Source organism: Coregonus clupeaformis, chromosome 6 (assembly GCF_020615455.1).
Source record: "Coregonus clupeaformis isolate EN_2021a chromosome 6, ASM2061545v1, whole genome shotgun sequence".
NCBI classification, from domain to species: domain Eukaryota; kingdom Metazoa; phylum Chordata; class Actinopteri; order Salmoniformes; family Salmonidae; genus Coregonus; species Coregonus clupeaformis.
In genome coordinates this window covers 52,400,879-52,427,105 of record NC_059197.1, presented here as the reverse complement: position 1 = coordinate 52,427,105, position 26,227 = coordinate 52,400,879, and the positions used below count along the sequence as shown (strand labels likewise).

Below are 26,227 nucleotides of genomic sequence, written 5' to 3'. Positions count from 1 at the left end.
CAAATCTTTTGTTCCTTCATTTTCTTAGTTAAGCTCTGTGCTTTGTGCCTCTCTGGAGTAGCATTGTACTAATGATAACATAGCAATACATTACTTATATAAAATAAATAGTGAATTACCACTAATATTCACATGTGAAAATTTTATTTCATCGTCTCGGCCACAACATATCCGGCGCACGCACGCACACACACACAAACACATACACACACACCACAATAGTGTGTTTAAAGCGTTTTGAGAAGTACACAACTATATCCAGTGAGCACTGATACATCAAAATGGTCATGGTTCACAAGTGTACGTTCAAATAAGACATTTGGTGTGTTCAATAAGCTACAATACAGTTAAATAACAGTCTTGTTCAGAGATTATAAAGACATTCGCCCTGTATAAATCATGGGGCTACACATTGGCTGCCTCCCAGGCTTTGACACAATGTCTGAAGTCCCTTTGCCAGCTGCTATCCATTTGGAATCTGTCTTTCTCTCTCTGTATCTCTTTCCTCACTTACCCTTCTTCTCTCTGCTGTCTGACAAGCCCACTGATTCCAACACAAACAGACACATCCTCTCCCCTCCTCTCACTCCCCTCTCTACTATACTCCCCCTCGCTGGGGAAAGCTCTCTGTTTCCTCCCTCCTTACAGTGCTTTACTCAATCGCCTCCATCTTAATTTAAAACATGTATCACAGATGAGGGACAATCACAAGAAAAGTATTTTTAAAAACATGGACCAAGTTTTAAAGGCCTACCTCTTAGTAAAACAACTTTGTGTGACCCTGCTACAGTATGTCCTAATTATTTACCGATGATCTTTGTGAGTCCATATATCCAGTATCTCTCTCAAAGAGCTTCAGCGGTAGACAATGGCAGTATTGATGCCACTTTATCTCCATGTAGTCAAGTTAGTTAGTGCACATCCCCAGAAGAGGTGTAATACTTCCGCTGGTCCTTTTAGGGTGAGTCACTCACATCCCATGTCTGGGCAACTACTGTGCTGTTGGACCTGACCCTACTACCTAACTCATGTGCCAGGGTAGAGGGTACAAACTGCATCCTGGCACTTTGTGTAGAGAGTAAACACTCCTAAATATAATAATCTTCCCCCCTTGTCCTGTAGGGAGCCGCTGTACAACGAAAGCCATCATAGGACGACACAGTGCAGTCTGTGGGAGACAGTGGACCTGTCGGCCCGCCACTTGGTTATCCTCTTCTTCTTCTGGCTCCTCTCTGGAATCTGTTGCCTGGGTGAGCGCGAGAGAGAGAGAGAGAGAGAGAGAGAGAGAGAGAGAGAGGGAGAGAGAGAGAGAGAGAGAGAGCTTAAAATGGCTTTCATAGCTTTTGTATCAAACAGACCTTCTCTAAATAATCTGTTGTGGTAACATACCTGATTACTCTAACTAACTCATGGAATGCCTTGTCAACATTCATGGCTGGGTCCTTAGCACTTGTTTCAATGTAAGCTATCTGTAAATTAAAAAAATCTGAATTGAGTAAGGAGATCAAACAATATCTGTAAATTATATATATGTAAAGTTCACACATTCACTCACACTGTGTTTACTAGCCATCTCCCTCCCCTGATCACTGGGTATTTTACGTAAGTGCAGCAGGTCCACTTTGTTGGCCACAAGAACCATAGGAAAGGATTCCCTAAAAAATAAGGAAAATAATAATGAACGAATGAACAAATGAACGAATGGATGAACGAATGGATGGATGGACGGACTAATAAATGCATGAATGCATGAATAACTGAATGAATGACTGTTGTCCTGGCCAAGGCCACCAGTGGGAGGTAAAGTAGTAAATCCCACCGGTCCTTCACCCTGAGGATGAGCTGATGGAAGCGGTCCACATGTTCAAAGCTGGCCTTGTCTGTGACAGAGAACACGATGAGGAACCCATCCCCAGTCCTCATGTACTGTTCCCTCATAGCACTGAACTCCTCTTGGCCTGCTGTATCCAGAACTGCAGAGACAGACACATGCACGATCAGACGGGTCACACACATAACATCTACACTGAGAACAGTATTATGAATGATCCTGGTTATTCATAAATATGTGTAACTGTGTGCTGATCCCTCACATCTAACAATGGTAGCACAATAATGTGTTCCTTTTTTCTCCTTATAACAGAACATTCAATCTTGTTCTTCAGTACATTACAAAGGTTATTTCTGGGAAAACGATATAGTACTTTGGCCAGGTTAACAGGTTGGGCTTTTTATTTGTAATGTACACTACCAGTCAAAAGTTTGGACACACCTACTCATTCAAGGGTTTTTCTTTATTTTTACTATTTCTTACATTGTAGAATAATAGTGAAGACATCAAAACTATGAAATAACACATATGGAATCATGTAGTAACCAAATCAGTGTTAAACAAATCAAAATATATTTTATATTTGAGATTCTTCAAATAGCCACACTTTGCCTTGATGACAGCTTTGCACAATCTTGGCATTCTCTCAACCAGCTGCATGAGGTAGTCACCTGGAATTCATTTCAATTAACAGGTGTGCCTTCTTAAAAGTTAATTTGTGGAATTTCTTTCCTTCTTAATGCATTTGAGCCAATCAGTTGTGTTTTGACAAGGTGGGGGGGTATACAGAAGATAGCCCAATTTGGTAAAAGACCAAGTCCATATTATGTCAAGAACAGCTCAAATAACAAACGACAGTCCATCATTACTTTAAGACATGAAGGTCAGTCAATATGGAACATTTCCATATAATACGGAAAATTTCAAGTGCAGTCGCAAAAACCATCAAGCACTATGATGAAACTGGCTCTCATGAGGACCACCACAGGAATGGAAGACCCAGAGTTACCTCTGCTGCAGAGGATAGGTTCATTAGAGTTACCAGCCTTAGAAATTACAGCCCAAATGAAAGCTTCACAGAGTTCAAGTCCCAGACACATCTCAACATCAACTATTCAGAGGGGACTGTGTGAATCAGGCCTTCATGGTCGAATTGCTGCAAAGAAACCACTACTAAAGAACACTAATAAGAAGAAGAGACCTGCTTGGGCCAAGAAACATGAGCAATGGACATTAGACCGGTGGAAATGTGTCCTTTGGTCTGGAGTCCAAATTTGAGATTTTTGGTTCCAACTGCCGGTCGTCGTCACCGGCTTTCTAGCTGCCACCGATCTACGTTTCTGTTTTCCATTTGTTTTGTCTGTATTGTACACACCTGGTTCCCATCACGTTAATTTGTTTTCCTATTTAACCCTCTGGTTCCCTCATGGTGTTGTGCGTGATTGTTCTTTGTTTGGTGTTTATACTGCTGTGGAAATTAGATTTGTTGTTTTTCGAGTAAAGTTTGTCTATTACTCAGTTCTGTGTCCTGCGCCTGACTCCGTCCTACCGCTGCACACTGACACCTGACAGAATCACGCACCCCATATGGAGTCAGCAGGTACACCCAGTCCTCCGTTACCGGTGGAGTAGCGCGTCCAGCAGCACGCGACGATGCTCCACAATCTGGGCACAGCCATGGATCGCGTGCTGCACACCATGGAGCGATGGGAGAGAGAGGGTTTTTCCACAACCCCATCAACTTCACCTCAACCCACACCGCTGTCCACCCCTCCGTCACCTGGACCCAGTGGGATTCGGCTCTCGCTCCCGCAGGCCTATGATGGGACGGCTGCCGGGTGCCAGGGGTTCCTGCTCCAGGTGGAGCTCTACCTGGCGACCGTCCACCCGGCCCCCTCGGGAGTCGAGAAAGTGTCCGCCCTCATCTCCTGTTTGTCGGGGAAAGCGCTGGAGTGGGCCAACGCCGAATGGGGAGGGATAAACGCTACGTTGGTTCGCTATGAGGATTTCACCCGCCTGAGGGGAGAGCGGTGGGGGAACGCTTGTTCCATCTCAGACAGGGGAAGAGGAGCGCAAAGGACTTCGCTCTGGACTTCAGGACCCTGGCTGCCAGCACGGGATGGAATGAGAGGGCCCTGATCGACCATTACCGGTGTAGTCTACGGGAGGACGTTCGTCGGGAGCTGGCCTGCAGGGACACCACCCTTACACTCGACCAGCTGGTGGATTTATCCGTCCGGCTGAATAACCTGTTGGCCACCCGCGGACGTCCGGATCAGGGTCCGTCCATTCCATCCCCCAGCACCTCCGACCCTACCCCTATGGAGCTCGGAGGTGCTGCTCTAAGGGTGACCGGAGGGGGGGCTGTTTCCTGCACCAAGTGTGGCCGCAGAGGGCACACTGCTGGTCGGTGCTGGGGAGGTTCCCCAGGGAGTCGAGGCAGCAGGCAGGGCACTGGTGGATCATCCCAGGTGAGTTGGCACCCGACTCACCCAGAGCTCCCTGTTGCGCACATGTATGTCTGTATAAAGTTTCCTGAGTTTTCCCTGCATTCCCAGCACAAGGCGCTAGTAGATTCAGGCGCAGCTGGGAACTTTATTGACCGTGCATTTGCACTTAGATTAGGGATCCCTATTGTTCCTGTTGATGTGCCCTTTCCTGTACATGCCTTAGATAGTCGTCCTTTAGGATCGGGCCTGATTAGGGAGGTCACAGCTCCACTATATATGATAACGCAGGAGGGTCATGAGGAGAGTATTAGTCTCTTCCTGATTGATTCTGCTGCGTTTCCTGTGGTGTTGGGGCTTCCCTGGTTGGCCCTTCATGACCCCACTATTTTGTGGCAACAGAGGGCTCTGAAGGGATGGTCACGTCAGTGCTCAGGGAGGTGTGTAGGTGTTTCCGTAGGTGCAACTTCGGTGGAAAGTCCAAATCAAGTCTCCCCCATGCACATTCCCTCCCGAATATGCCGATTTGGCTCTCGCCTTCTGTAAAAAGAAGGCGACTCAATTACCACCCCATCGACGGGGGGATTGTGCGATAAATCTCCAGCTAGACGCAGCACCTCCCAGGAGTCACGTGTATCCTCTGTCACAGGAGGAACAGCGGCTATGGAAACATATGTCTCCGAATCTCTGGGACAGGGATACATTCGGCCTTCCACTTTACATGCCTCCTCAAGTTTCTTTTTTGTGAAGAAGAAGGATGGAAGTTTACGCCCGTGCATTGACTATCGGGGTATAAATCAGATCACGGTGAAGTACAGTTACCCGTTGCCTCTCATAGCCAGTGTAACCGAGTCATTGCACAGGGCGCGCTTCTTCACAAAACTGGATCTCAGGAGCGCGTACAACCTGGTGCGTATCCGGGAGGGGGATGAGTGGAAGACGGCATTTAGTACCACCTCTGGGCACTATGAGTACCTCGTCATGCCGTACGGGTTGATGAATGCTCCATCAGTCTTCCAATCCTTTGTAGACGAGATCTTCAGGGACCTGCACGGGCAGGGTGTAGTGGTGTATATAGATGACATTCTCATATACTCCGCTACACGCGCCAAGCATGTGTCCCTGGTGCGCAAGGTTCTTGGTCGACTGTTGAAGCATGACCTGTAAGTCAAGGCTGAGAAATGTCTGTTCTTCCAACAGTCCGTCTCCTTCCTAGGGTACCGCCTGTCCGCGTCATGGGTGGAGATGGAGAATGACCGCATTTCAGCCGTGCGTAATTGGCCGACTCCAACCACGGTAAAGGAAGTGCAGCGACTCTTAGGGTTTGCCAACTACTACCGGAGGTTTATCCGGGGCTTTGGTCAGGTAGCGGCTCCCATTACCTCCTTGCTGAAGGGGGGGCCGGTGCGACTGCAGTGGTCAGCTGGGGCGGACAGGACTTTTGGTCACCTGAAGGCTCTGTTTACCTCAGCTCCCGTGCTGGCTCATCCAGATCCTTCCTTAGCATTCATAATAGAGGTGGACGCGTCCGAGGCTGAGATAGGAGCTGTGCTGTCTCAGCGCTCGGGTACGCCACCAAAGCTCCGCCCCTGTGCTTTCTTTTCGAAGAAGCTCAGCCCGGCGGAGCGAAACTATGATGTGGGGGACCGGGAGCTGTTAGCTGTTGTCAAGGCTCTGAAGGCGTGGAGACATTGGCTTGAGGGGGCTAAACACCCTTTCCTCATTTGGACTGACCACCGCAATCTGGAGTACATCCGGGCGGCGAGGAGACTGAACCCTCGCCAGGCAAGGTGGGCCATGTTTTTCACCCGTTTTGTTTTCACCCTATCCTACAGACCAGGTTCCCAGAATGCTAAGGCAGACGCTCTGTCCCGGATGTATGACTCAGAGGAGCGGTCCACGGATCCCACTCCCATACTTCCAGCTTCTTGCCTGGTGGCACCGGTGGTATGGGAGGTTGACGCGGACATCAAGCGGGCGTTACATACGGAGCCCACTCCCACCCAGTGTCTGGTTGGGCATCTATACATTCCGTTTGATGTCCGCGATCGATTGATCTGTTGGGCCCACACGTCACCCTCCTCTGGTCATCCTGGCATCAGTCGGACAGTGTGCTGTCTTAGTGGGAAGTACTGGTGGCCCACTTTAGCTAAGGACGTGAGGGTTTATGTTTCCTCCTGCTCGGTGTGCGCCCAGTGCAAGGCACCTAGACACCTGCCCAGAGGGAAATTACAACCCCTACCCGTTCCACAATGGCCGTGGTCACACCTATCGGTGGACTTCGTGATGGATCTTCCTCCGTCACGCGGTAACACCACGATCCTGGTCGTTGTGGATCGGTTTTCTAAGTCCTGCCGTCTCCTTCCTTTGCCCGGTCTCCCTACGGCCCTACAGACTGCGGAGGCTCTGTTTACCCACGTCTTCCGGCACTACAGGGTGCCTAAGGATATAGTGTCTGATCGGGGTCCCCAGTTCACATCGAGGGTCTGGAGGGCGTTCATGGAACGTCTGGGGGCCTCGGTCAGCCTGACCTCAGGTTTTCACCCTGAGAGTAATGGGCAGGTGGAGAGAGTTAACCAGGATGTGGGTAGGTTTCTGCGGTCCTATTGTCAGGACCGGCCGGGGGAGTGGGCGGCTTACATCCCCTGGGCAGAGATGGCCCAAAACTCCGTCCGCCACTCCTCCACTAACATGTCTCCATTTCAGTGTGTACTAGGGTATCAGCCGGTCCTGGCACCGTGGCATCAGAGCCAGATGAATGGTTTCGGCACTCGGAGGAGACCTGGGACGCTGCCCATGTACGCCTGCAACGGGCCATCAGGCGACAGAAGGCGAGCGCCGACCGCCACCGCAGTGAGGCCCCGGTGTATGCACCGGGGGACCAGGTCTGGCTCTCGACCCGAAACCTGCCCCTTCGCCTGCCCTGCCGAAAGCTGGGTCCGCGGTTTGTGGGGCCATTTAAAGTCCTGAGGAGACTGAACAAGGTTTGTTATAGGTTACAGCTCCCCCCTGATTACCGTATTAACCCCTCGTTCCATGTGTCTCTCCTCAGGCCGGTGGTGGCTTGTCCGCTCCAGCAGTCTGAGGTACGGGAGGTTCCTCCGCCCCCGCTGGACATCGAGGGGGCCCCGGTGTATACTGTGCGAGCCATCATGGACTCAAGGTGTCGGGCAAGGGGCCTTCAGTACCTCGTGGAGTGGGAGGGGTACGGTCCGGAGGAGAGATGCTGGGTGCCGGTGGAGGAAATCCTGGACCCTTCCTTACTACAGGAATTTCACCATCTCCACCCGGATCGTCCTGTGCCTCGTCCTTCGGGTCGTCCCCGAGGTCGGTGTCGGCGCGCTGCTGGAGCCGCGCGTCAAGGGAGGGGTACTGTCACGACTTCCACCGAAGTGGCTCTCCTTGTGTGGGCGGCTATCGGCGGTCGTCGTCACCGGCTTTCTAGCTGCCACCGATCTACATTTCTGTTTTCCATTTGTTTTGTCTGTATTGTACACACCTGGTTTCCCATCACGTTAATTTGTTTCCCTATTTAACCCTCTGGTTCCCTCATGGTGTTGTGCGTGATTGTTCTTTGTTTGGTGTTTATACTGCTGTGAGCTGATGTATTTCCCTGCTTGGAAATTAGATTTGTTGTTTTTCAAGTAAAGTTAATCTATTCCTCAGTTCTGTGTCCTGCGCCTGACTCCGTCCTACCGCTGCACACTGACACCTGACACGCCGTGTCTTTGTGAGACATGGTGTGGGTGAACGGATGATCTCTGCATGTGTAGTTCCCACCGTAAAGCAGAAGGAGGAGGTGTAATGGTGTGGGGTGCTTTGCTGGTGACACTGTCTGTGATTTATTTAGAATTCAAGGCACACTTAACCAGCATGGCTACCACAGCATTCTGCAGCGATACGCCATCCCATCTGGTTTGGGCTTAGTGGGACTCTCATTTGTTTTTCAACAGGACAATGACCCAACACACCTCCAGGCTGTGTAAGGGCTATTTTACCAAGCAGGAGAGTGATGGAGTGCTGCATCAGATGACCTGGCCTCCACAATCCCCCGGCCTCAACCCAATTGAGATGGTTTGGGATGAGTCGGACGGCAGAGTGAAGGAAAAGCAGCCAACAAGTGCTAAGCATATATGGGAACTCCTTCAAGACTGTTGGAAAAGCATTCCAGGTGAAGCTAGTTGAGAGAATTCCAAGAGTGTGCAAAGCTGTCATCAAGGCAAAGGTGGCTATTTCAAGCATCTCAAATATAAAATATATTTGAATTTGTTTAACACTTTTTTGGTTACTACATGATTCCGTATGTGTTATTTCATAGTGTTGATGTCTTCACCATTATTATACAATGCTGAAAATAGTAAAAATAAAGAAAAACCCTTGAATGAGTAGGTGTGTCCAAACTTTTGACTGGTACTGTATGTGCTATCTATAAATCCATTTACCGTCCAATATGGCCCACTGGGCATCAATCTCAGTGTGTTTGAGGTAGGAGTCTTCGATGGTGGGGTCATAATCAGGGACAAAGATCTTCTGAAAGAACTGAATGGTGAGAGCACTCTTCCCCACTCCCCCATCCCCCACCACTACCAGTTTATACGTGGGGAGATTGTCGCTGGGAACAGCGCTCGTTGCCATAGCGACAGCTATGCTATACCTGGAACACAGAGGGAAGAGGGAAGAGGGAAGATGGTGTATGTCTGACTGATGCTGTTTAGAATGGGCTTTTTGCCCCTCTCTTGTTCTGGACAAAAATACCTGACAAAAATCACAAATGAAATGGCAGAGGTAATAGTGTGGTAATAGATTAAATAATATTATAAAAGCAGAAATCCTTATTTTTCACTGCAATGTATAGTAAACATGATCATCATAATGTTTAATTCCATCCCTTATATAGTCGCTTACTCACTGGGCCAAAACAGTATAATTCTTATGTTGGAATACCCACACCTTTTCACTGAAAACATCAAACACTCAAACAAGGCTGAGGTCTGTACTGTAGCTGTCTATTCCTTGTCTGCTGGATCTTCACTGACGTACTTAAGTCAGGGAATCACCCACCCACACCCACGCCATGAGTAAGCAAACCCAGCCTGCAGCTCCATACAATGGCACGGGTCTAACAGGATGAGGTCACACAGAGAGTTCTTCCTTCCTGCAGTCATCAATGGCGGGAAGTGGCGAGTTTCCTTTCTCAGTGGATACTGTAGCCTGTGTCCCTGGCCAGAGCAGGAAAGGGACCCAGCTGCCTGTGGAACTTACAGGCCCTCCAAAACAATGTTGTAGCCACAGAATGGGCCAAGGGCCAACCAACTTAAACAATTCTCAGTCAAACCTGGGGGCTGGGGAGACCCTATTCTGATGGGTAGTTCTCTGGGTTCCAAGGGGTACTATATTCTCTAGGGCAGTGTTCCCCAAAATCAGCTCCAAGTTATTTTAATTTAAGAAATCTGTTCCCAAGTATTCCCACGCACAATAGAGAGACACGTGATCTTATACAAACCGTAGCAAGGTTTTAATTGATTGTTTTAGGCAAACATTATATCTGTTTGGGCTTCATGTGGTCAATTTGCAGTCTACAAATTATTTGTAATTATGTTCCAGACCCCCGACTATTCGCTCAAGAAAAAAATCAGCCCGCGGCTGAATCTAGTTTATTTTTTCAAAGTATGCAAGATAGGCCTTTAAGTTCTTTTTCAGTTATATGTCATCAATGGCTGTTCTAATCTCATATTATGTAGACCTGCCTGCCCAGCATAACCTGTTGATCAAACGGACTATGTAGTCTGACATGGGTACACGTGATTCCTTATTTCTCAGACACACTTCGCGCACACATACACCTCATTTGTGATCAGTCAGAACTGTGATTCATAAATCCCCATTCATCTCTGATTCACAAATCCCATATCCCCAATTAACACTTTTGTTTTCATAGTGCCAAATTCGACCCCATAACAAAATTTGACAATTCTTTGCTTCAGCATAACCAGATAAAGTGGGATTCCGTATTGTAAAATGCTTCGCCATAGCATATTATTCCATGGTATAATTTGACTTCCACACTAATTTCAGTAGGATACTAGCCGTGACTTTACATCTGAAAACACCAGACATCCCAAAGCATCGCAATCTGTAGTAGCCGATTAAATAAAATAACTTACCCCAATATATTTACGGTAAAGTCACATTTGCTGCCTTCTCATGTTGTAAAACTGACTTCATTCAGATCTGTACATTTCTATCTAATCCATTTCATATCACAGCAGCTGGTAAAGCCAGCATCTGCCACAAAAATGTAACAGTTACTTTGCGTTGCAACAGCTGATACGATAGGTTTGCTTCACGCTGAAGAAGGGGGGTCAATGTGTATTATTTTTGAGCAAATAAGCCATTATTTTAATGATTATAGGTCCCATTTAGAGTTTGTCAGGCTTAATTTAAGTGCTTAAATTATTGACTTTCAATGTGTTATGTTTTTAATCTGCCATTTCTGGAGGGAAAGTATAACAATATTTGAACAGCCTCCCCCTGATGTCGAAATGGAGCATTCCATAATGACTCAAATCCAGATGTGACCATAGAAAAATAATGTAAGTAATTTTCAACCAATAAGCCTAATGCTTATTTACAACGTATCTATAAACTATCTACAAAAACGAATAAAGAACCATTTATTAACAACTTACAAACTCTCCATAAATAATTGTAAGTAGGCTAATGTCACTTACGTGTTACCTAAAAGCGGGCAGTTCTAAATGGAGGCGTACAATAATGGGGATCACTATCAGAGTTCCTGCATTTTCATTTTGAAACTAGATACAATATACCAGTTATTACTATTTCATCTCAAAAAGAAGTGGCATGAACATAGAATTGGCCACTAGATGGGAGTATAGGATATTTATTTGCAAAGGTAGCTAAATGTTTAGCAAGCTTTTAATATATCACACACAAACTACCTTTATGGAAAAATATGTGAAGTTACGTACAATCTAATAATAATAATAATAATATAATAATAATATTTATATTTTATATTTTACCAACTTCTCACAATGTAAACTGCGCGCGTGCGTGGTGTGAAATCTGCGCCTCCGACACAAATGCTACGCCTACTAGGTTGACAGACACCACCCCCGTTCAAAAAATGTGTTGTGGAGTTTACGCCATATTTCGTTGGTGCCCCATGGTTTATGCTGCAGCGATATAAATGATCAACGTCTTCAAACGGGATTGTTTTTTAATTGAACTACAGTTTGGAGACTGCGGAAAAGAAGTTCTGTTTTTGTGTGATCATACCTACCTGCACGTGTATGCCTTGCTCGCATTACAATGGTTGCGTCCTGTATTGACGTTTGCATGGGTCCATCATCGCTGTGGTGCTGAAAAGAAACGAACCCTTGCGGCCGTAGCGAGTGTATGCTGCTGCGAACGATGAGGAGATTTCTGTGGATCTGCAGCGGTTGAATTGCACCACCTCGCCCACTTATTGCTGTGTTCTTGATTTTATCCCTCAAAACCTGGACTCAACCGGAGCAGTTTATGAAGGTAAGCAGCCTGCATAATAATAACGTCATGCCATGGTTCGTTTGCTAGCTGCATAGCACAGCTGATGTAGCAAGCTAGCTAACTAGATGTTCATCTATCCAGAGACAGTATAGCTACACCTCTACGTTAGTGACATATATTTGATGGCCTGGTGGCTGGCTTTCTAGCTAGCTAACATCACCTCTTTTTTTTTCTGTCCCTGTCAAATGCCAGCTGACAGCCATACAGGCTACAGTTAACTAGAATAGAATAGAACAGAACAGAATAGAGTGTGCACTTCTAACCTATGTCTGGTTTTGGGAGAGGGAGGGAGTGTAGGCCAGGGGAGAAGGTAGAGCCTAAATATATGTCTGGGTCAATAGATGGATAAACCTCTTTCTTGAATAAGTACACAGAGAGACCCCACTGATTCTGATTATAGTGGTTTAGCTGGTTGACATAATAAACTCCACTCGGATTACATACAAGTCTTGTTTGTCTGTAATAATGCAGTTATGACACGTATTCATGTTGTATTTATGCTGCTGGATGCAAGACCCTGTGCTCGGTACTATCACAAGAAATATGGACGCTCTAGTCTAGTGCACTGACTGACTTCATAAAAACACTAGAATTCTAATCTACCTGCTACTACAAAGAAAGACTGAGCGAATAGAGCTTCACAGAAATGGCATCATCCCTAGAATCTATAGAATCCCCACTGATGTCATCCTAATATTCCCTTCTCTGCCTCCTTGCTGACCATAGTGGAATATAGAGATAGAGGAGCAGCCATTTGCTATCACACAATCTCAACGGTCTCTATCTCTCTGATAAAGAGCTGCAGGGCTATAGTGGAGAATGAAGAGAGAGAGTAGAAATAAGAGGATGAATGTATCCTACACACACGGCTCCATCTCTCCATCCCTCCCCATCTGTCTAAAGCAGCCCCACATTTTTAGACTGGGTCAGTTATTGTCAAGTGCAAGGCTTTTGACAGTGCAATGAATGAGAGTGATGGGGTACATGGGCTGTGGTGGGGGAGGAGGGGGAATGTGCTGAAACAGATGAAACCGAGCAACGTAGTGTGTGCTGCAGACAACGGAAAACGGTGGTAAATGACATAAAACACATATGTGCTCATTAAGCTCTAAAACAGGATGAATCACTAGGGGGGCTACATTGTAGTGTCCCCACCTCCACAGTTGGGGGTGGTGAGTTAATCACTATGCTGCTGGGGCTAAATATCTGAATGAATGAGATCGGTAGCAACAAACGCCTCTGGAGCTTTAAGAATGGGAGGGAGAGGCGGAAGGAAGGAATCGGGGAGAATGAGAATGAGAATGGCCGCAAAGTTTTTTTTTAAATCAATGGCAACGCTCTCTAACCTCTAGCTCACAGTCATCGATAACCTAATTGTGTTTGTTAGGCTATTCATCATTATGCTCAATTCTATGTGGACATAATTGATAGCCTATGTTGCACAGGAGTGCAAGTGATTTCATTTGCGACCCAGAAGCCTTTTCAGAGTGAATCTCTTCTGCCGTGAACAATGTTGTTTAGATTTGTGCCCAGGGTTAAATGGCTTGTTAGCTACTGTTGGCTTTAGCCTCACAGAGCTAAGAAGGCTTACTAGACCACGCATGGAAAAACACAGTAGTGGAAAGATAGAAAAAAAGAGTGCATACGCTCTCTAGTATCACGCATGAGTGTGTGATCTGTGATGCATGTGTTGCACTCCACAGTTGATCTAATGATGGCAGCCCTCCAAATGGCATCCTATTCCCTACATAGTGCACTACTTTTGACCAGAGTCCTATGGTGAATAGGGTGCCATTTGGGATGTGTCTGTGGTGACTGAGGTCTGCAGAGTGGAAGATCTGAGAGGATGGGGAACTCCCTTTGTGTGTGGAACATAACCCACCTGGGTTGTGTTCAGTAGGGCGCACTGTAGGGAAACGTTTTGAAACGAAAATGAGTGTTTGTTATTGGACAAGTACAAGTAGTCCCTCCTTGTTTTAGTCACTTGTCTTCCGTTTCATGCCTAATGAACATGACCCTGGTTGTTTGTACTGTAGTATCTTGGGGGACAGATGTATCTGAGCTGTACACACAGCATGTTAATCCAGTGCTGGAGTGGGTGGGAGTGTTTCAGGAGCCACGGTTTGATAAAACGATTATGTCCCTTAGCTGTCATAACAGCTTATTGTACACAGATGCTTTGAAGAATGAATGTAGCCTAAGTACATTAAGGGATTTCTGTTTTATAACCCATAGTGATTACTGTATCAGATAGGTAATGCTGCCCTGTCGTACTTGGTGTGAAAATACTTAGACAATGGTAGGCCAACATATCACCTGATGGAAATGTAAAACAATGTTTAGCCTAATTTATTTAGGGGTTAGGCTACTAGCTTCGGTCTAGGGCCTAGGGGTTGCATTGGGATTCAAGGTAGGCTAGCTCCTCTGCATTTGGCGTGGTGTCGGTCTGGTCTCTCCATCCAGCTCCAGTAATCCAGAGCTGTGGCTCTATTACTGAAAGGTCACTCAGCCCCTGAGACTCAGCCTATGATTTGGACTCTGTTATGGTGGGTGGGTGGTGGTGTTGGCAGGCGAGCTAGGTTGGAAGTGGGTTGCTCAGCTCTTTTAGGTTACACTGACACACAGTCTATCTGCTCCCATCCCTCAAGTTCATGGGTATTAGATGGACCCACCCCCCCACTCAAGGCAAGCTGCCATGGCCATTCACTGCCAACTCCTGTGTGGTTGTCCTGCATGCTATAGGGACAGAAAGTGCAGTAAACAAACACAGTGACAGACAGTAAAGGTCAAAGTAGGTATTTATGGATCAGTATGTTTATAGGGATTCTACTGTGACTGTTCCTTGTGTTGACATTTGCATACTGTTTGTGATTATTTTGTGACTGCAACTTTGTTTAAAGGAGGGCTCTACGTTGTAAATAACCTTAGTCTTAACCTGAGACTCATTGGGACATTTGCCTTTTTTCTGTAGGTAAGCGATAGTAAACCAAAACAGTCATGTCCTGAATAGACGAATAGATAATAAGATATGGTTCAGGCCAGGACAGCTCCACTCCCTAGATATTGATTATTTCATTCAAGAATTCAAGACAATTTATAACACGGAAAACATAGACAAAGCGCATGTGAACTGTTAAAAACAAGTTAAAAATAATGGCAATGATAAACATTATAGAATAATAGCCTAGTAGGTTTTGAAGCGTATGATCCCTGATCCCCCTGCTTTAACCTCTCTCTAACTGTGAGAAGATGAGACCCGTGACAGGGTATGACCCATGTGAGTTCTAGAGACGGGGCCAGTGTGACAACACCGTACAGCGCCTCAGCATGTCTTTGTGTGTTGCACTGTGACATTCACAGGAACACCATTGTCACTGACAAAAGCTCTGCTGCTGGTGTGGCCATGGTTTATTTCGGGACCTTTCTGTGTGCTGTCAATGGATGATGTCATGCAGGAAAAAGGTCAAAGGTGATATAGCCTATCCAGGTTGTTGTAAAACTCTTTCTATGTTTCTGCAGTAAATGTTCTCCCTAATATTTGATATGACTATGAAATATGATTTTTATATGTATTTATCACTCTTCCCCCTGTTATTACAACTTTATAACTCAGCATTAGGCCTGACAGCATCCATCTGTGTGTGTGTGGTGTGTGTGTGTGTGTGGTGTGTGTGTGTATGGACTCTGGTGGGGACGTGAAGACTGCTAACCCTCCTGGGGAAGTCCCCTATAGTGTGTGTAGCTCTCTTCCTCCCAGCGGTGGTGAACTGGGTCATGCCTCACTGAATCACTGAATCCTTTCATTGTACTGCAGCCTGACTGTAAGACCATGGACCGTAAAGGATCAAGGGCAATGGATCTGATAGGGATCTCTTTCTAGAAATGCTATAATGACGTATGACATCATCAGCATCAGTCACAGATTTAAGGAGTGCGTTGTCTTTATTCTTTTTTACTTGACTCAAATATGCCGTTGCCGACTGCTTTAAATAAAAATGAAGACAAGGCTAGCCATTCTCCATTCCATAATGCAATGTAATGTATTTAAATGCAGTATAATATAAGGTCCCTAACCCTGCTGTTTTGTTTCTCTGTGTTGCAGACCCAGTGTGGACAGTAATGACCTCACGCTCCCGGTTGCCAGCTGGCAGTAACCACAATGTCCGAGCATCGGAGCTGGCACAAGACAGGCAGCACACAGAGGTGGTCTGTAATGTTCTTCTGCTGGATAACACAATTCAAGCCTTCAAAGTTAACGTACGTACTGTACTATACTAACCCCAGCACCTACACTGACTGTACAGCCCTACATATCACCATAGAGAATGACTGAGTTAGGGCCTTCTCTCAAGACTAGTTGTCTATCAAGACTAGTTGTCTATCAATAGGCTACACAGTAACCAAGTAGGCCTATAAAGATACATTAGACTTTGTTTCAAGGGCAATTCTGCCACTTTTCAACCTCATATTCATTACCTCCAGCACCATACAGTTTCTAAATATGTGAAAACGGCACGTTTCTATGATCTGTGGTTAAAAAGATAAGAAAGGTCCTAAAAAATGCTTCTCTGTGACATCACAGGGTAGGATTAAAACGAAGAAAAACAGAGGGAGGGTGTTTTCTTGCTCCCCACAAATCTTATAGTGTTTGAAAATGATGTCATTGGGTAGAACCTTTTAACTTTATATATTTTTCTACAAAATGTAGAAAGGCACCATTTTCACATATGTATACACTGGTATTGTGCTGGAGATAATGCAAATGAGGTTGAAAAGTGGTGGAGTTGCCCTTTAAAGTACAGATGCATTGCAGTAGTAGGGACCGAAGGAGCCTGGGTAATTTTAGATATCTGTCATTAATAGCAGCATAGCAGAGACATAGCAGAATGTTTGGCATTTTGGTTTAAAAGGAGTCTCCGGGGGTTACTAGCCAATGGAGTAAACACTTACACCAGGACTGAACTGCACACATCACAATGGCTTTTCCGAGCCAAGTGTGGGGGCTATCTGGCCCGTGTGGTGTACCGTGGGTAAGGGGGGCAGAGAGGAACAATGTTAGTGCAGTCCCCTCTGTGAGGTACTCTTAATTACAACACACACACAGCACCTCAGTCTAACCCCCGAGCATCTCTGTTGCCCCGATACTCTTTGTTCTGTTCTGGGGCAAATAAATCTGCTCAGCTACTGCCCTCTAATCCCCTGGTCATGAATTAAGATGAGTCCATTTCTGGGACTACAGAGCTGCCATTATGGAGTCCTTTGTCTTTACTAGTGCCATGCGGGGGTAAACCAGGTCAATGCTTCACTGCCAGTCAGGATTAGGTGAATACAGGCCTATATCTCGGGTTGTGTGCATCACGTTTGTGTGCATATGTGTTTCATATGCTTTGTTGGCGTTGATGTCGGTTCTATCCTCTGGGAACCATCCAGTGTGCACAGACACATCATGTACCCACAGGGGAAGTCAGTACTGAATGACAACTGACAGCTCCATCATCATGTCCTCTGGCATTCTACTGCCACGCGTGCACCACCTCCAATACTTGCACTGCACTGGGAATCTACAAGAAGGCTTCTAACAGGCGTCTGTTTAACTTCTAGAGCTGTAGAGCTTCATTGTTCCAGTTTTCATCTCCTGCCTTTAAAGCCCCTCGTTAGCTGGTAGTTTGATTCCCAACGTGGCTGCTGTGCATTAGCCTAGTGGCTGGAGAGAGTATGACTTGATTGCTGCTGACCACTATGGTTAAAGCTAATCTCCAGGTTGACGCACAGCACTCTGATTTAACCCGTTGGTTCCACATAGACTTGTGTGTGGGGTTTAGGGCTGTTGCGGTTACCGTATTACCGCCACACCGGCAGTCATGAGTCATGACCGCAGTAAAATTCCACGTGACTCGTAATCTCCTCTTATGCACTCTGGACATGTTGTGGTGGTGCCCAACTCGCTAACGATCAGGTCGCTAATGGCCTGGTACTCAGGGCTCTGTTGTCCCTCTAACCACTCTCACATCAATGCAAATGCAATCAAAAATCACATCAAACACTTTTCATCAAAACAATATCATGCTTTTAAAACTCACATCGCTGTGATGATCAATTTGAAGAAAGAAGTTCAACAGCAGGTTGAAACTGAGTGGAAAACATGGCCATTGTGGATGTTGTTTCAAAGACTAAAACAAAGAAATGGACAGCGCTTTCTAAGGTGATGATTAATTCATATTACGCATAGCAAATAAACAAAACTGATTTAAGATGTCTTTGGTACATAATTGATCTAGCCTATACTCCATAATTAAACACATTCGAGTAAACGCCTTTGAGTGTGGACTGTATTATTTTGCATACTGGATGGACTGGTTACCTTATGCTACGCTCCAAAATGTCTATCCACGGGTCTGGGAGAGAACTTATAACCCTGGGCGATGCTGTTGGTTCATTGATTGTGCAGGGCTGCTTACGGTTAGCCTACAATTATAGTGAATTAGATTTTGAATGGCCTAGTAATAGTGCTTTTTAAAATGTGTTTTTATTAATTGGGTGACACATGACCTTTTGCTACAGAATATCTCACAACTGTGTATTTCCGTCTCCTCCACTCTCTCCTTTATTACTTTCTTCAGCACACAGAGGGGCTGTCAACAATTTAGTGAAATATGTTTCATATTGATGTTCCTGAACAGATTTCACTTGGTTTCTTGGGTAGTGGCAGGAACAGGGTTTGAGAGCCCATGGCATACAGAGTTTGGGTGGAATATAACCATCTCGCAGCGAGAGCATGCGCTTCAAACAGTGGTTGATGCGTGGAGTGAAATAAGTGTTCTATTTATTTCTCATCTGCTCATATTAAGCACAGCTCCGCTATAAAACCGAGTAACCTATTCGCGTGCATACGGATGTCTTTTTTTCCCCTGCCCCTGTCCCTGCCCAGTTGATAATGGGCCAATCTAAATCCAAACTAATTTTACATATTAGTAAAGACAAGATTACATTGAAAATAGTCTGATGGGTGAAAATAGGATCACTTGATGAGAGAACAGCTGTGCAGCCTGAGGCAAGGAACAGAGCGCAAGCTTTTTTTAGCGACTTTCTCAAATCATCAATAGCCTATAGTGGCATCATGCAGCCCATATATGTTTTGATTTCTAAGGCATTCTAAGGTTTGTATCATTCACAACTAAAGTTGCCAAATAACTCTACATTTAGCGTATATTATCACTTTTACACTCAACATAGCGCACTCGCTCCGTAATGGGAAAAATATCCTTTCTATTTTATTCAGCTAAAGTTCAATTACATCCTTTTTACTATTGCACGACAATAACCGGCTGACAAAATGTCATGACTGCCACAGCCCTAGTGGTGTTTACTTATTTATAAAGATACTTAATTATTTCCGTTTTTATTAATTTCCTCTACATTATTGATCACCTAATGTCAGTGACACAGTCAAACACAGTCATGAAAGTACATCTGTTTCAGTGCATGGGGGTCATAGTGAAGCTCCATGGAAATCACTGTTTCAATGAAACATACCAGTCAACTGGTTGGTCCGGCTTCTTTACATTACTGAGAGATTGGCGTATGTAGTTAGGTGATTGAAACATGCTTTTTCTGCTTTCCTGCTTTCCTGCCTGGTTGGCATTACAAGGTACACTGGGGATTTAATGGCAGGATATGATTGTGGAGCCTCAGTTGAGATTGAGAAGTATGGTGTTCCTCAAGGCTCAATGTTCGGACCAATGGTCTTCCTACCACTAGTAGCCTAGTGGGTAGCCTATATGACATTGGCCAATCAAATCAGGCAAAGAGAAGTCACTGTGTGTAGTATAGTTTGTGTTCCTTCCTTCTCCCATCTCAATAATACATGGTCTGGTTCTGTGTTCCAGAAGCCTGTGGTTGCACATTGCCCTGACACTTCTAGAAAGCAGGCTGTGAGGCCTTGTTATGAAAAGCTTACAATGCCCAACCTCCAGTTAGAAATCCAGTAGGCTAAGCATTACACATACTTGTGTGATAGTTTTGCAATAACCCTCTATCAATTAAGTATTTTTAGGCTACTCTGTATTGGAGGTGTCAATCGCTTTATGGCCAACACACTTCCCAGTCCTACGTTGCTTCAGTGATCTGTATTATGAGATAGCCATATGTCTGTCTGGTTTCTCTCCTTGCAGAAGCACGATCAAGGACAGGTCCTGCTGGATGTAGTGTTCAAACACCTGGAGCTGACGGAGAGAGACTACTTCGGCCTAGAGCTGGCCGACGACTCCTCAGACAGTCAGGTGAGGCATCTTATCAGAACCCAGAACCAAATCTTGCCTACGCTAGGTAACTAGCTAGCTCCTCGATTTACTCGTTTATTTGAACAGTCTGTCACGAGATTAGGTGAGGCCTTGAGATTGTGCATGTTAGACTACATTGCAGTCGGACGGCGCAGAATCACTGATCTACAAATCAACTGGCTTCCGAAATTACTAATTATTATGTGATCAGGATTAGTGGATCTACGCAGGGCCTTGCTCTGGCTGATCCCCTCAAACACGCTGATTGGCAGCATAGCAGCATCTCATGAATAGGCTCTCTCCAGCCCTGTCAGCAAACTGTGGCGTTTCTACAGCAAACGGATTGAGATGCTAAGAAGATTATGGGTCATGATCCGCAAACAATAGAGTTGAAACAGCGGCTAGAATAGTATGTAGAGGCTACCGATTTGTGTTTCTGAAAGTTCACAAATAACAATGCAATTATTCAGTTGTGACTGCTGAAATTCAGACTTTTATACAATGTATATTTTTGATGATGCTGTCTCGCAAAACCGTTACGAGTTCTATTCTAAACTTGCTCTAATGTTATGAGTAGAAATGTATCTTCCATTTTGTATGGCCTATTTTCCCTCTTGTCCCCTACTGTGTCTGAGGTTGTCTTCATCCATATTTTACAGAGGTGGCTGGATCCAACCAAACCGATTAGAAAGCAATTAAAAAGTATGTTTGATACATTTGGAATATTCTCTAGTATTTTGAATATTATATTTATAGCTAGTTTTAGTTCCATTAATCTGCTTGTTTGTTTTTACTTCAGGGGGGTCTGCACACAGTTTGAACTTTAGGGTTAAATTCTTTGTAACCGACCCCAATAAACTTCAGGAGGAGTATACACGGTAAGTGCTTAATGGTGTGACAGAAAATGTAAATGTAAATAAAAAGGCAATACACTATAGGCCTTCCTCTATGCTATCTAGGCTATTCTCCATACAGTTTGATTATAAGTGGACTTAAAAGCCTATATTGATCTTGTTGTTCTGGGTCCCCTTTAGGTACCAGTACTTTTTGCAGATTAAACAGGACATACTTAGTGGAAGGTGAGTGTGAATTTGATAAACACACAGCTCCTTATTTGATTGGTTTATTCAAACGTTTTAATAATCTTCTTGTGATGAATTTGAGTAATAACAGAATCCTCGACTTGCAGGCTGCCGTGTCCATACACCACAGCCGCTCTTCTTGCTTCATACGCTGTTCAATGTAAGTACTTAAATAATTCCTCTTAGCTATTCAACTATACTACTGACCTATGGTCTTATACATTCTGCCTCAAACCTAGTAACTAACTGAATGAATGAATGATAGAACATGTTCAGTAGTGTATGTTCTCTGTTTCCCTCCAATATCCACCATGTGATTTCAAGCGTTGAGAGTATGGGGGATCAGAGTATTACAGTAGCTTGGAAACCCCAGACCAAAACACAACCATAATACTACTTCATACTGTACTTGGCTTGTAATGAGGCTGCTTTCATGTAGCCTGGCTGCTGCGGGTCCTTGTTTACTCATTGACCCCAATACGCTGCTGAGAGGGAGGAGGAGCAGCACAATCACCACAACCAGGCTGGCAGAAGGGCAGAAGAACACTGCCCATTGGTTGTTAGCTTAATAGGCTGGCTGACTGGATGGCTGGGATAACTGGCTGGCTGGCTGACTGGCTGGCTCCCTCGTGGGGTTGTAGTAAACGTATCATGCTATGTGGGAGGTATAGAGGTCGCAGGAGGAAATGGAAAGTGGCCATGGTGGTCTCACCGAAATAACTGTAATAACAATAATAGCATGGAGGGTATTTCACATGTGCCAGTCTGTCTGTCAGTCACAATTCTGACCAGGATAGTTAGTGTATATTGGGCTATTACTGTCCATTTTCCCCATTGTTTTCACATACTGATGTAGTTTCTATTAAAATGAAAGAGCAAGGCTCTTTATTAATTGATTCACATTATTGAGCTACATATTTTTCTTAAAGTGCTTTCGGAAACGGATGCACTTAACCCCCAACTTCCTCATGTCTGCTCCCTTTTCATTACGGAAGACAGAGTTTGTGTCCCAAATGGCACCCTGTTCCATATATAGTGCACTATTTTTGACCAGAGCCCTATGAGCTAAGTAGTGCACTATAAAGGGAATAGGGTACCATTTGGGATGCAGGCAGACTGTTTATACAGTATGGAAACACTGAGACACTCAGCAGGAGGACTCGTCTCTCTGTCTCTCTTTTCAAAACATTGACAAAAAAAGGCAAGTGTTTGGCTCCTCTCAAGCTGCAAAAGTCCTGCTTCTTTCCGTTTGCACACAAAGGAGAAGTTTGACCAGAAAATGAGTGAATGAATGGGAGCTGTACAGGAGGAAGAGAAGGAGAGGCGTGAAGGCCTCATTGTGCTCTGTGTCACACACACACACACACACACACACACTTACACACTCACACACTGTGTGCTTTGTGTTGTGTTGCAGCTGAGCTAGGGGACTACAGTCACGACGAGAACTTGCCCGGCTACCTCTCCGAATACTCTTTCATCCCCAATGCACCACAAGACTTTGAGAACGAGATTGCCAAACAGCATCAGCAACGCAAGTAAGATGCAATCTCTCAACTGATATTGTGTGAGTGTGTGGATACATCGGAGTAAAACAGGAAATGCACAAAAAAGATCAAGTAACTTCTAGATTAAACAGGAATGGACTGCTCATTCACTGCAGCTGAGGCTGAGGCGGCTCAGACCTTGTGCCCAGGTCAGAACAAGGGCTGTCATTGTTTAGCCTCTCACAGAGATGGTAGGGTGGCCTACTCTGCTCTCTGAATGGCCTGTGTGGAGCCAACTAAGGTCTCTCTCTCTCTTGCTCTCTCTCCCTATCTCACACTCTCTCTGTCTTTCTTTTCAGGGGACTGTCTCCTGCCCAGTCAGAGTTCAACTATCTAAACACAGCACGGACACTAGAGCTCTATGGAGTCCAATTGCACTATGCAAGGGTAAGTGTTCAGGTGTGCAATGGAGTGATGCATGCCTACTATGCTTCCCAATTAACCTTCTTCAATGTGGTTTCATTAGACAGTGTGGTGGTTAGCACCCTCCTCCATTGCCCAACTATTGGGTTTCTGTTAAGTAGATCCCATCCATAGGAAGTCAGAAAGCTGGGCACTTTTCAAACCTCCGTGTCCCCTTTTTCCCTCCTCCGTTACAGGATCAAAGCAACACTGAGATTTTAATCGGAGTGATGTCAACTGGGATTGTCATCTATAAGAACAGGGTACGAATCAACTGCTTTCCATGGTGAGTCAAATCAATTGAGTATGTTTCCACATTCAGCCACGGTCTCCATATAGGGGAGCCATTGGATGGGACACACAGAACCTAAAGAGTATTATAAACTGGGTGGTTCGAGCCCTTAATGCTGATTGGCTGACAGCTGTGGTATATCAGACCGTATACCACAGGTATGACAAAATATGTATTTTTACTGCTCTAATTACGTTGGTAACCAGTTTATAATAGCAATAAGGTACCTCGGGGGTTTGTGGTATATGGCCAATATACCACGGCTAAGGGCTGGTTTGAGGCACTCCATGTTGCATCGTGCAGAACAGCCCTTAGCCGTGGTATATTGGCCATATACCACACCTCCTCTGGCCTTATTGCTTAAGTAACAAACAGTAGTAGCAAACGTAGCATGAAAGCGATAATGAATCAATAGCGTTTTACGATGCTCTACTCCTTTCCATGGTCCAGATTCAGCCACAACTTCTATTGAGGCTAACTCTACTGTAAAGTGACAACATGAGCCCTCTCCCCACTGTTTGATCTTGCCCTACTCCCTTTGATGGTACAGTACAGTGAGAGTTTATCTTCATGAAAAGAGACTTCTGAAGAAATGAGTAATAGTGTAATTGTGTCAGGTTGTGACAATGCCGTCTATATTTAGATTCTCTCTCTGAGTCATGCTTTAAGGAACCAGGGAAATAGGCCAGCAGGCAGAATGGAACTATAGAACACTGAACATAGAACACTGAAAATGATTGGTTTCTGATGAAAGAATGGCGGAGATTCTTATGGATGATAACATGGGTGGCAAAGAGGAATATGTATTCTATACGCTTATCCAGTGGCTTCAGAACACTGGATATGGTCTCTGTTATCTATGAAATAAAGGAGAGATTCCTTCCTATGGGTGATAATAGCTTCTCTTTCTTTCTTTCTTTCTTTCTTTCTTTCTTTCTTTCTTTCAGGCTACAGATTGTAAAGATCTCGTTTAAATGTAGACAATTTTTTATTCAACTCAGAAGAGAATTGGTAAGTATGTCCTGATTTCAACTGTGATTACATCCCTACTATTGTGAGAGCTCAAATTCTCTCTCATCATTATTCATATTGGAGAATACATAATGCACCTTGTGTGTGCTAGGCTGGTCATATGAAACTAAATCTAAAATCATTTGATCCCAACTAGGGCTTCTAGTAGTGGAAGACACACAAAAACACTTTAAAAGCTGTTGTACAGTACTTAACATCTAGATTAAATGATGTCATGCGCTATAATTCATGTATCCGAGTAGAGAAGTACTACAGAAAACCATAGTGTCTAGCCTAGAAGAAGCTATCTCATGGCCGCTATGCAAGTCGAAGGGTGATTTCTTCCTCTGTATCCATGTTCTTTTAGGTAGATCTGTGTGACATCAGTTGATCATATGTGATAATCACACACACCGACTGTGCCATGCTTCATGCTGTACTGTACGCCTAAGTGTGCTGAGCCCACCACTGACCTCTCTCTCTCTCCCTCCCTCCCTCGCCCTCTCTCTCTCTCCCTCCCTCCCTCGCCCTCTCTCTCCCTCCCTCCCTCCCTCCCTCGCCCTCTCTCTCGTCCTCTCCCTCGCCCTCTCTCTTCCTCCCTCCCTCCCTCGCCCTCTCTCTCTCTGTCTCTCTCTCTCTCTCTCCCTTCCTCCCTCGCCCTCTCTCCCTCGCCCTCGCCCTCTCTCTTCCTCCCTCCCTCCCTCGCCCTCTCTCTCTCTGTCTCTCTCTGTCTCTCTCTCTCTCCCTTCCTCCCTCGCCCTCTCTCCCTCCCTCCCTCGCCCTCTCTCTCTCTCCCTCCCTCCCTCTCCAGAATGAGAGCCGCGAGGCGCTGTTAACCTTTAACATGGTGAACTACCGAGCCTGTAAGAACCTATGGAAGGCCTGTGTAGAGTACCACACCTTCTTCAGACTGGACCGACCCTTACCACCACAGAAGAACTTCTTTGCACATGTCTTCCAACTGGGCTCCAAGTACCGCTACTGGTGAGTAGGCCAGGGGAATGTGTCATTGTGTCCCAAATTACACCCTATCCCTTATATTGTGCACTACTTTTGACCAGGCCCTGTTTTGGACTCTGCCTGGAAGTGCATAGTCTCTGGTGCATATTAATATGTGTTTTGAAAGAGAGTCCGTGATCAAGTTGTGATCCCAGCAGGCAGAACTGGCTGTAATGATGGCATTTCAACCCATTTTTCCCGCAAAGATTATGTTTGTTTGTCAATGTTTACATGAGTCTTGTCAATTATAGTGTGTGTAACTGTATAGCTACTGTCTAAAGGTGTGTAAACCTCACAAGAGAAAACAGTACAAAAAAAGGGTTCTGTGGTTGTCCCCATAGGAGAACCCTTTTTGGTTCCAGGTAGAACCCTCTGTGGAAAGGGTTCTACATGAAACCCTAAAAGTTTCTACCTGGAACCAAAAGGGTTTCTTCAAAGGGTTTTCCTATGGGGAAAGCCGAAGAACCCTTTTTGGTTCTAGATAGCACCTTTTTTTCTAAGAGTGTAGGCTACACATTACCTAATCCTTTCAATTTCCCCTGACTCACTCAGTTCAGATCCAGTCCTTCCTAATTCGTGTTACCCTCAGGATAACACATCATTTTGTTGAAGCATATTTACATTTTTGGACCAATCATGACGGTGCCATTTGACCTATTGTGCTGCGTATCACAGAAATCGTGTGGGCTGGTTTGCATAACACAGGAATATGTTTACTGTGCCTCCTACAACTGCCAGTAGAGACCCAAAGCTCCAGTCCTCTCA

At 45.2% G+C, this 26,227-nt stretch overlaps 2 protein-coding genes across 4 annotated transcripts in view; one reads left to right on the top strand and one right to left on the bottom strand.

Moving 5' to 3' along the window:
* Positions 1 to 122: 122 nt before the first annotated feature.
* On the bottom strand, positions 123 to 10,571 carry LOC121586955 (ras-related protein M-Ras). 2 transcript variants are annotated; one of them, XM_041904040.2, is made up of 6 exons: positions 10,443 to 10,571; positions 8,721 to 8,932; positions 1,820 to 1,973; positions 1,556 to 1,655; positions 1,390 to 1,469; positions 123 to 1,246 (listed from the first exon to the last, which is right to left on the bottom strand). In XM_041904040.2, the coding sequence occupies exons 2-6, from the start codon at positions 8,911 to 8,913 to the stop codon at positions 1,147 to 1,149; spliced, it is 627 nt and encodes a 208-aa protein (XP_041759974.1). In that variant the 5' UTR covers positions 8,914 to 8,932; positions 10,443 to 10,571; the 3' UTR covers positions 123 to 1,146. The 2 variants fall into 2 exon arrangements, with proteins under 2 accessions (XP_041759974.1, XP_045076838.1); XM_045220903.1 differs by lacking the exon at positions 10,443 to 10,571 and having other exon boundaries at positions 8,721 to 10,417.
* An 851-nt stretch (positions 10,572 to 11,422) lies between these two features.
* LOC121586956 (tyrosine-protein phosphatase non-receptor type 4-like) overlaps positions 11,423 to 26,227 on the top strand; it is a 27,690-nt gene continuing 12,885 nt past the window's right edge. For both annotated transcript variants that reach the window (XM_045220902.1, XM_045220901.1), the window contains exons 1-12: positions 11,423 to 11,829; positions 15,953 to 16,107; positions 20,022 to 20,129; positions 20,789 to 20,831; positions 20,929 to 21,007; positions 21,164 to 21,208; positions 21,319 to 21,371; positions 22,629 to 22,749; positions 23,058 to 23,145; positions 23,358 to 23,446; positions 24,400 to 24,463; positions 25,275 to 25,447. In XM_045220902.1, coding sequence (XP_045076837.1) covers positions 15,970 to 16,107; positions 20,022 to 20,129; positions 20,789 to 20,831; positions 20,929 to 21,007; positions 21,164 to 21,208; positions 21,319 to 21,371; positions 22,629 to 22,749; positions 23,058 to 23,145; positions 23,358 to 23,446; positions 24,400 to 24,463; positions 25,275 to 25,447 — 1,001 coding nt within the window. In that variant the 5' untranslated portion in view covers positions 11,423 to 11,829; positions 15,953 to 15,969. The remainder of the gene's footprint in view (positions 11,830 to 15,952; positions 16,108 to 20,021; positions 20,130 to 20,788; positions 20,832 to 20,928; positions 21,008 to 21,163; positions 21,209 to 21,318; positions 21,372 to 22,628; positions 22,750 to 23,057; positions 23,146 to 23,357; positions 23,447 to 24,399; positions 24,464 to 25,274; positions 25,448 to 26,227) is intronic.

Bases quoted from the DNA above. Each gene is read 5' to 3' on its own strand.
- LOC121586955 (XM_041904040.2), bottom strand. From the start codon at position 8,913: ATGGCAACGAGCGCTGTTCCCAGCGACAATCTCCCCACGTATAAACTG. The intron at 1,470-1,555 runs GTGAGTGAATGT...TTTAATTTACAG, and splicing joins AGATGGCTAGTAAACACAGT to ATAGCTTACATTGAAACAAG. The intron at 1,247-1,389 runs GTATGTTACCAC...GCGCTCACCCAG, and splicing joins GAGTTAGTTAGAGTAATCAG to GCAACAGATTCCAGAGAGGA.